Raw genomic sequence first — 9,757 nt, 5'->3', positions numbered from 1 at the left:
AGAAAGCAAGGAGGCAAGTGCAGAAGGGAGAAGAATGTAGAAGATGATGAGCTTAGCTCTAGAAAATTGAAGATGCTGTAAAAGTGTGAATAACAAAACGGTTGAGGTATTTATAGAAGCCATATGGGCCGCGTTCAGAAAGCGGAAAGGCTGAACCAATAGCGGTTCGTGGGCTTCTCAATAGTCGTGTTGACAACGACTCTTGCGCAGCCTTTGAGTCATGACACTTAATGCTCTGATGGACTGATGTCATGATGGTAGTATCGAAGAGGCAAGAATTCAAGACCGTTTCTTATCATTTTCATTCTAAGAATTGTAGGGACTATCTGTATACGGTAAAAATCAGAGGGTCCGATTTTATGGCCATTATAATGCTTTATGAACACGTCTCTAAAGGCTCGAGGCAAGGGCCGAGGTCAAATCCCGAAGGATTCTCAACGTTCGACCTCGGGGCAATGCAAATCGGTAGTTATGATGGAAAAACAAGAAGTTTCCAAGGCACGTGATTAAGGCTGATCTAGCTTATTAGGCTAGCATGAGCCCGTACCATGGCATTAAATGGATGTACCAGCCATATATCTTTATAATAAATGCATTTGTACTATGTTGGGATTCCCTCTCATATATAAAGGGGGCCTTTGTCATTTTGTAGACACACAATATCATATATACAACATTCAATACAAGGACATTCTCTCTGCTCTCTAACTTAAACACATTCTCCCTTGATTCTATTATTCACATTTATTGCTTACATTTGTTGTGTTCCATTTATTGTTCTTCATTTATTGCTCATTATTGATCATAAAGAGCTCAGATCAAAGCTCTTAGGATTGTTAAACCTTCATCGGTCGGTCCCAGCCTAACGCTTAGCTCTACCTCGAGGCCCCGATTCTCAGCCTCTCGTTTTGCTTAACATACTACCTTCAAGCTCTTATTTTATTTTCTAGTCTCACACTTAGCATCTACTGGCTAACAACTAGCATAAAAATAACACGTATTTTTAGAACCACAAAATCAAATTTAATTGTAATTATCATTTTCAAGGTAAATATATTTATTGATTACTAACTAATCACATGGCTTCTTTCATCTTTTCTTTAGCTGAGCATGTATCGAAAATGGCTTCTCTGTCCATCCAGGGTAGGGGTAAGGATGCGTACATCCTACTTTCACCAGACTCACTTATGGGACTTATGGGTATACACATGGGCGGAGGCAGATTGCGGGATGAGGTTGTGCCAAACCCAATAACTTTAGTTCAAACCATGTATTTATTTTAAAAAATTCATTGAATATGTACAAATTATTAATTTAGAATCTCAAACCTACCAACTTAAAAAAAAGAATTAAAGTATTAGAATCTCGAAGCGTCCGAGTATACAGTGTCGTTGTTGTTGTAACTAATCACGTGAAAATAAGTAAGAATTTTTTTTATTTTCTAAGAAAATATCCCAAAATATTCGCTCCTCTCTATATTTTAGTCTTCCCACAGCATTACATTTGCAGCCAAAGGCTATGAATATTTTACGGGGTAGGAATTTAGTCCCTCCAGTTTTGCTTCAAAAAAATGATAATACAAATCCTTAAACCTCTCCTTTTTATTCACAATACCAAATTCTTGAATTTCTCTGTAAATGTGGGGGTAATCAGGCCTAGCCAAGGTCAACATCATCAATGGAAACAGGGCAGACAACCCCAAAAGGGGAATTACCTGGTGGAATTGGAGATGGAAATTGTTATGCAGAAATACCTCTTCATTCTCCTGGATTATGGGGTTTACCTGATTCTCATGATTTCCTTATTTTCAATTTGCCTAGGCTTCTTTTACAATTAGCCATCATTTTTCTGCTTACTCAATCTCTACATTTGGTCCTTAAACGGATCCGTCTGCCCCGCCTTATCTCTGAGATTTTGGTATTTTCCCATTTCCTTGTTAATTATTCTACCATTTTATTGATAATAATGTTGAATGTTGTTTTTATAACAGTGGTGTCTGAACCAGCTTGCGTTTACCTCAAAACAAGAGTGAAAGAACTCACGTCGAGATTTTTTGTAATAATGTTGCATGTTCCTCTCTACTCTATTGGGTAGGGGTAAGGTTTGCGTACACACTACCCTCCCCAGACCCTCACCTGTGGGATTTTACTGGATGTTGTTGTTGTTGTTGTTCTCATTTCATATTAAAAAAGGAAAAAAAAACTAAAGATGGTGTTAAATGTTATTTTTAAAGCGATGATATTCGAACCAACTTGCACGCAAACACCTTACTATTCCACTGGTTATCTTGTAATCTCCCACCAGTTGAGGTAAAGTTAGAAGCTGAGCTAGGTGAAGGAAGGGCGTTCCATTGGATTTCCTTCGCTGAACAATTATATTGCATAAATAGGATAAACAATGATTTTTTGACTATATATAAGCTGTGGAATTCCCTTGACATAAACGAATATTCTAGTGTAATAGTAAAGGGGTCACAAGATTAAGTCCCGAATATGACATTCTAGATTTTTTTTAAAATCCTCTTGTATAAATTCCTGACTACGCCATTAGAATTAGTGGGTAACGTTGCTTACCAAAATTTAGATAGACGGAAAGTTTTTTGTGATAATGTTACATGTTCTTCTCATTCAATGTTTTCATTCATATATATAAAAGGAAAAAAATAATCTAAGCACTTGAATAGAAAGTTTGAGTACATAATTCATTTATGTTTGGTTTTAACTCCAGTTTTGATGGTATTGTTATTCACTTACAGGCAGGTATCATACTTGGTCCAACAATGCTTGGAAAAATCCCAGACTTTACAGAGACATTATTCCCACAACCAGGAGAAATTTTCATAGATTTAATGTCAAAAATTGGTTATATATTTTTTATCTTCTTAAGTGGGGTGAAGATGGACCCAAAAATGGTGCTGAGAAGTGGCTCAAGGGCATGGACAGTAGGATTGCTTGCTGTTATTCTACCAGTGGCGTCTTTCGCGAGCTTGTATTTTGGATATTTTTCACTAGATGAAAACATGCATAGATACCGAAAACCAGCCACTCAAAGTATTTTCTTGATACAGAGTTTGATTGCATTTCCTGTGGTTGCTTCTCTCCTTGTTGACCTGAAAATCATGAATTCTGAGCTTGGTCGTCTTGCTCTTGCATCAACTTTGATCAGTGACCTATTTAGTAATCTGGGATTGACTATCTTCTCTACTCTTAGAATTGGAGTGTCGGCGGAGATCCCTATGGTTATCTTTGTCCAGTCTTTTGTTCTACTTGTTGGCATAATCTTGCTTATTGTGTTTACTGTCCGACCGCTTTCACTTTGGATCATCAAAAGGACACCAGAAGGCAGGCCGGTAAATTCCGTTTACATTGTTTGTGCATCTGTCACAGTCATGTTAGCCGTGATTCTTACGGATAACGCAGGGCTTAATTACCAATATGGTCCTTTTATTCTCGGTCTTGTTATACCGGATGGTCCACCTCTCGGATCAACATTAGTCGAGAAGTTAGAGACCGTAGTATCTGGTATGCTTGCACCCCTTCTAGTAACGTATTGTGGTATGAAAGTAAATCTGGTCGATTTGTATGATCTCACGTTCCTGTATTGGGTATGGGTTATGGTGTTCTTTTGTCTTACGGTAAAGTACGCATCAGTTTTCCTTCCGGCATTGGCGTGCAAGGTGCCCCCAAAAGATGCTGCTGCTCTTGCCTTTATCATGAGCACACAAGGTGTTATCCAGATGTCTTTTTACTTTAACAACATTATTAATCAGGTATTTACTTATCCTTTCAATATCTTAATATTGCTGTTTCATAAATGTTGATGGGGAGCCTTGGCGTAACTGGTAAAGTTGCTGCCATGTGACCTTGCAGAAATGCACGGTACGGCTACATACAACCTCAATTGTTGCCCTTGCATAATTGAGGTTGTGTTGCTGAGCCTGCAGTACAGCCAAATTGATTTTGAACAGTAATATTATTACTAATTAGCTTGAATAGAATTTCATTATGTGAGCAGTTTTGTACAATTTTAGCTATCTTAATCCATGAAATACTGTTCTGTGTCAACCTAGGATAATGTTTCTTGAACAGACATTCCAGTTTAATATCTAGGTGCTATTTGCATAAAGTCAATCACAAGGGCGGAGCCACAACCCTGTGTACGGGTTGGCAGAACCCTGTAGTTTGAATGCAGTAGTTTGGAGCTTCTTAAGTTCATTCATGAGCAACGGCTTGCTTATGGCTGATTACCTTCGAATTTACGCAATGTCCCTTTTCTTTTGTGGGAGGTGTTAATTCTGTATTATTTTTGTCAGACATTGTGTATTTATTTATTGTCAACTGGTGAAATGTTGGAATATGATGGGAATGTGCTAATAACATTTGTCAACCAGAGTTTTAATTCTGTTTTCTCTTCCCCTTGTATTGAAGCACAGACATTTGATGGAGAAACCTTTTCCATGCTAACTGCATCGGTATTACTTATAGCTGCACTCTCGCATTTCTGTGTTGGGTCGCTGTATGATCATACACGGATATATGCCGGCTATCAGAAAAGAGACATCCAACATGCTTCAAGCAATTCTGAGTTGCGCTTGCTTTTATGTACTCATCGATTTGATGATGCCGTAGCTGTCCATAAGGTCTTAGACGCTTCTTTTCCATGTAAAGAAAGTCCTTTATCTGTTTATGCACTACACTTGGTTGAACTTGCTGGTCGGGCATCCCCGGTTCTAATTGATCACCAACTCGGCCAAAAGAATGTTTCTGGCATTTCTCGGTCACAAAAGATTGTGGAAGTTTTTCTATCATTTGAACAGCAGTACCTTGGCTCTGCTAGTACTCATTTCTTTACCTCAATGTCACTGCCAAGGTTCATGCATCAGGACATTTGCTCGCTTGCATTCGACAAGTTAGCGTCGATGATCATACTCCCGTTTCACAGGAAATGGAATCACCAGGGAAAGATTATCTTGGACAGCAGCAATATAAGGACAATCAACAATAATGTATTGGACATGGCTCCTTGTTCTGTAGGTATACTAATTGACCGTCAGAAAATCAAGCGTCTAACGAGTCAATCAAGTCAGTCAACAATGTATCATGTAGCTGTGGTTTTCATTGGAGGCAACGATGATCGTGAGGCGTTAGCTTATGCTAGACGGATGTCAAAATCGCCAGAAATTCACTTGACTGTCGTTAGATTCGTGTCATGGGACATCGACATACGTGAAAACCAGTGGGATGCTGTACTTGATGCTGAGTTATTAAAGGAGGTAAGACTGCTAGGTCAACACCAAGATAATATTGTGTATAGAGAGGAAAGAGTTAAAGATGGAGCTGAAACAGCATTGATCATACATGCTATGGAAGAAGCCTTTGATCTTATAATGGTCGGAAGGCGCCATCGCGACGATCTGCAACAATTATTAGGACTTAATGAATGGAATGATTTACCAGAATTTGGACCAGTTGGTGATATGCTTGCTGCTGCAGAGATAAATAGACCAGTTTCAGTATTGGTGGTGCAGCAACAAATTGTTAAGAACAAATGAGAAAGTGAACCCCTTATAGAGAAACAAATTGACCATAAAATATATGTAAATGGTTCCCCCTAGATCAAGCAAATTATGCCTTGATGTAGATTTCTTTGTGCAATTATAGTAATACCATGTCTATATGTGAATTAACATTTAAATTTTCATGGCATATAACAGCACACATCTCTCAATCAGCTGCTCTACTTTCATAATTCCTTCGTAGCTAATTTGTCGCTAAATTGTTATTATAATAAAGCAAAACAACAACAACAACAACAACAACAAATCTAATTTAATCCCATAAGTGAGGTATGAGGAGGGTAGTGTGTATGCAGAACTTACCCCTATCCTATAATGGTAAAAAGGTTGTTCCCAATAGACGTTATAATAAAGTAAAACATATATATACTATTAAAAAAAACTGGAATTAGCTACTATCTTTGTAGCTAATATGTCGCTAAATCGTTGTAGATAACAAAATTCTGTGATAATCTGTCACCAATCTGTTGCTAAATAGGATTAACGACGGATTTTTCTGTTTAGAACTTGTCCGTCACTAATTCCTGTATTTTTAGTAGTGTGAGAATTTCGAACTTGATATCTAAAGAATTATCTTTAATATATATAATATTGGTTTGCAAAAGAAATCCAACATTTGACTTTGTAATCTCAAATTCCTCTCCAATCAGCCAGATTAATATTAAAAGACTATAGTTTATTAGGAAAATTGACATTTGATTTGTAAATTGTTCTTGATTGCCAACCTACAGGAATGATATTATTAGCTTTAATTTGATGCTTATACTCTGAAGTTAACCTAAGTGAAAATGGAGGTTTTTGTGTGTTTGGATTAATATGAACACACCAAGTTGCACCAAACATTTGTTGCATTGGAATCCATTTATTTGAATTTGTTGTTTTTATTTCAACTAAAGAAAGTGCACCATCTCCATTTTCAGCTTCAATTGCAACTGCAAAGAAAAAACGATTTGATCCTTTGTCAACCTTAAACATAATATTTGTCTTGTATTTGCACGCCACCCTGAATAAAATTCCCAAGTAAAAGTTAATAAAAAGAATAATACATGGGTGTTAGTAATAAATACTGATGAAATATACAATCTTTTCGTTTTCGCGCAATTTAATTAATCGATTATTACTCTAGTTTTGATAGTTGTTTGTACTATTTTTTTTTATCATATTTGAATTTTGTTTTGAAGGATTGACAAATATTTACCTTGTTTTTATTTTTCCTAAAAGGTAAATCTTGCATATTTGACTAATTAACTTTTTTTATTTGGAGGAGAAAAGATTTGGTTTACTACAAATTGAAGATCATTTCTTCTTGTTTTACAATATCCAGAATGTAGCCCTTAAAAGTCTGGTTTAGAGGGAGAACATAAACTCTTTAAGAATGGATTTCCTGCTGTAAATGTTTTTGATGTTTTTGCACTTTCTTTTATATTAGTTCATATGTAGGTCAATTGGCCAATTACATTAAATTGTTTTGCCTCGTTTAATATATTTTCTTTTGTTATCTTATTTGTCATTGTCCAAGATTAGCTTCTGCATAACACACCTGGTAATTTCGATTCAGTGGCGAGCCAGAATTTTCGCTCGGGGAGGAAGGGTATAAAAAATATAAAGAAGTAATCCCACGAATATATATATATATATATATATATATATATATATATATTAATTTATTTAGTATGTTATGATTATTTACCTTTTATAGGAAATATTGATTCTTCCAAGGTTACGCAATTTTTCACCTTGCCTAGGTTTTGCCATTTCAGCTATGCATTTTCTATTTTCTTTTTGCAATTTCTTTTTCTCTCATTTTTCAAATATATATATTTTTTCAAATAGTACTAGTGGATACAAATTTATTAGACGTTGTGGGTTTTGAATTAATTCGAGAGTGAGTTTTGAAATATTGTATATCTGACTCTATGCATACTTATTTTTTGTGTGCATGTCCGTGTATATATGTATATATGGTTCGACTTCAAAACACTTTTCTATCGAATCAAATTAAGTAAATTAAAGTTATGAGTAACGCTCGCACCTGATAGCATGCACCATATCCAAAGCCATATCGAAAAAGAACTTGATTTCCCGCGGTTATCATTGCATTGTATGGAGATTTTGCTACACCATCTTCTAGTCCGCAAGCTCCCCCTAAACACCAAAAACGAAACAAATATTGTGTAGTAAAGCACTGATGAAAAAAAAAACACTGAGGTAAATAGCTCCAAACGTATAATTTATAAAAAAAAAATTAACTTATATACATCATTAGTGTAAAGATTTTTTACAGTATAGTATTTTAACCTATTGCATCCGATTATTTACTTTTCTTTCTAGGTTATATTAATCACATGTTATTATAGGTAATTTTAACTTGATATTTGTAACTGAGTACTTTTACATTGTCCTTGCATATAAATTAAAATCAAATATATAAGGAAAAAATCAATCTTGCAATATTACCAGTACTGCCAGCTCCAGTAGCATTTCCATACCAAGTTGCTACAGCTGATGAAAAACCACTACCACCTAAACTACTATTGAATAATTGGCTAGAACAAACAACAACAAAATCCGAGTAAAAAACAATAAAAATGCAAACAAAAATAAATTGAGGAAAATTAGAAGCCATGACCACTAACTTAATTGAGTGGTTTGCTCTTTTAATTTACTAGCAAATTGCTTACGCAATGGCATAAAAATAGTTCTATTTATATTACTAGCCAGCCAAGGATATTAATTAAAATGTTGAGGTTTTCCATAGATAATGGCATAATTAATATTCTTAACAACTTCAATTTTGGCATCTTGTTATAGCATTAATTCATCCAGTAGATATTCGGAATCCAGTAACAAAAAAACACTTAAATGATCTAGTGAATCTGTTAGTAAGTTAAATGTCACAAGCTTCTGCATGACACCTGATTATTTGGATCCCAACAAATGGTATCAGAGTGAGGTGCAAAATAGGTTCATTTAGACGGGTTTAGTTCTATATATGCAAATTTTGATCGGAGTGCTTCTCACGTTGAGACAAACTTTGTGGTAGAGATTTAGAGATGCGACTTGTTGAAGGTTACGTGAAGAAAGCGGATCAAGTTTATTTTGTCAGAAGTGTTTGTCCTAATTTTCTTACCATATTTCGTTTTCCTATTTCTTGAAGTAAGAATAACATATTTACCATAATTGATTTTTCCTTTTACAAAAAGGAAAATATAATCCTTACATATTTGGCTGGTCCTTTTTCTTGGAGGAAAATGTTTTGAATTCTATAAATTAAGGATCATTTCTTCTTATTTAGTAACATCCATAATGTAGTTATAAAAGGTTTGATAGTCTAGTTTAGGAGAGAATTTTGGGGACAAGTGTTAGCTCGCCTCTTGTGTGTGCCTCTTTGTGAGGTTATTCTCTCGATATTTTGTACTCTCTTTTTATTTAGTGTATTGATCATCTTCGCATGTGATCGTAGTCAATTGACCGAATTATAATAAATTTTTGTCTCTTTTAGTATATTTCTCTTTTATTATCTGATTTATCGTCGTTCAAGATATGCTTTGCTAGCTTCTCTTGATCATTTCGATCCTAATAATTTTCTTCACGGAAAATTTTCTAATAACAGGTAAAAGGTTATTTTAAAAAACAAAAAAGTAGCAATTTTATTTATCATAATCTATGTTAAGCACTGCATGTACAGCTTATCAATAGTAGTAGAATACTGAATATGATAATTTTATTTAGCATAATCCGTGTTAAATACTTAATTTAGAGCTTATCAATTTGTACCGAAATAGAAGTTTGATATAATAAACGACCAATTACAACATCATATTTGACACTTAAGGAAGGTACAACCATCGAAACAGTTTTATGATTAAGGGAAATCTCAACCAAAGTAGCAGTGCTTTTTTCACAAGAATTTTATGTTAAACGTACTGCATTTGTTCAATAGGACAGACGTGAATGCTAAGATTAAAATGGAGACAAAGATGGAGATTATTTTACAGTTGTTTCAGGGATATGGCTGGAGTGTACTCCTTATCAGCAAATAGGTGCAAAAGTTGTTGCTCTTATATTTTAATACCCTCTCCGTCCTATTTTATCTGACACTCTTTATTTTTTAATCAATCCCAAAAAGAATAGTACATTCCTATATTTAATAATAATTTAATTTAAATTTTTTTATTTTAC

General features: G+C 34.8%; 2 protein-coding genes across 2 annotated transcripts; one reads left to right on the top strand and one right to left on the bottom strand.

The window, feature by feature from the left end:
- Nucleotides 1-1,462: 1,462 nt before the first annotated feature.
- On the top strand, nt 1,463-5,727 carry LOC104232650 (cation/H(+) antiporter 3-like). The gene is made up of 3 exons (XM_009785905.2): nt 1,463-1,917; nt 2,756-3,769; nt 4,433-5,727. The coding sequence occupies exons 1-3, from the start codon at nt 1,678-1,680 to the stop codon at nt 5,549-5,551; spliced, it is 2,373 nt and encodes a 790-aa protein (XP_009784207.1). The 5' UTR covers nt 1,463-1,677; the 3' UTR covers nt 5,552-5,727.
- A 517-nt stretch (nt 5,728-6,244) lies between these two features.
- LOC104232651 (expansin-B5-like) lies at nt 6,245-8,201 on the bottom strand. The gene is made up of 4 exons (XM_070145808.1): nt 8,033-8,201; nt 7,608-7,720; nt 7,266-7,372; nt 6,245-6,578 (listed from the first exon to the last, which is right to left on the bottom strand). Exons 1-4 carry the CDS (start codon nt 8,199-8,201, stop codon nt 6,245-6,247), a joined length of 723 nt encoding a protein of 240 aa, XP_070001909.1.
- Between the last annotated feature and the right edge of the window lie 1,556 nt (nt 8,202-9,757).

This window comes from Nicotiana sylvestris, chromosome 5 (assembly GCF_000393655.2).
Source record: "Nicotiana sylvestris chromosome 5, ASM39365v2, whole genome shotgun sequence".
Lineage (NCBI taxonomy): Eukaryota > Viridiplantae > Streptophyta > Magnoliopsida > Solanales > Solanaceae > Nicotiana > Nicotiana sylvestris.
The sequence above is the reverse complement of the archived record's forward strand: the minus strand, read 5'-3'. Positions and strand labels throughout refer to the sequence as shown.

Coding starts and splice junctions, on each gene's coding strand:
- LOC104232650 (XM_009785905.2), top strand. CDS start 1,678: ATGGAAACAGGGCAGACAACCCCAAAAGGGGAATTACCTGGTGGAATT. Junction 1,918..2,755: donor GCCTTATCTCTGAGATTTTG/GTATTTTCCCAT, acceptor ATTCACTTACAG/GCAGGTATCATACTTGGTCC. Junction 3,770..4,432: donor TTAACAACATTATTAATCAG/GTATTTACTTAT, acceptor ATTGAAGCACAG/ACATTTGATGGAGAAACCTT.
- LOC104232651 (XM_070145808.1), bottom strand. CDS start 8,201: ATGGCTTCTAATTTTCCTCAATTTATTTTTGTTTGCATTTTTATTGTT. Junction 7,721..8,032: donor TACTGGAGCTGGCAGTACTG/GTAATATTGCAA, acceptor TTTGGTGTTTAG/GGGGAGCTTGCGGACTAGAA. Junction 6,579..7,265: donor ATCAATATTTCCTATAAAAG/GTAAATAATCAT, acceptor AATTTTATTCAG/GGTGGCGTGCAAATACAAGA.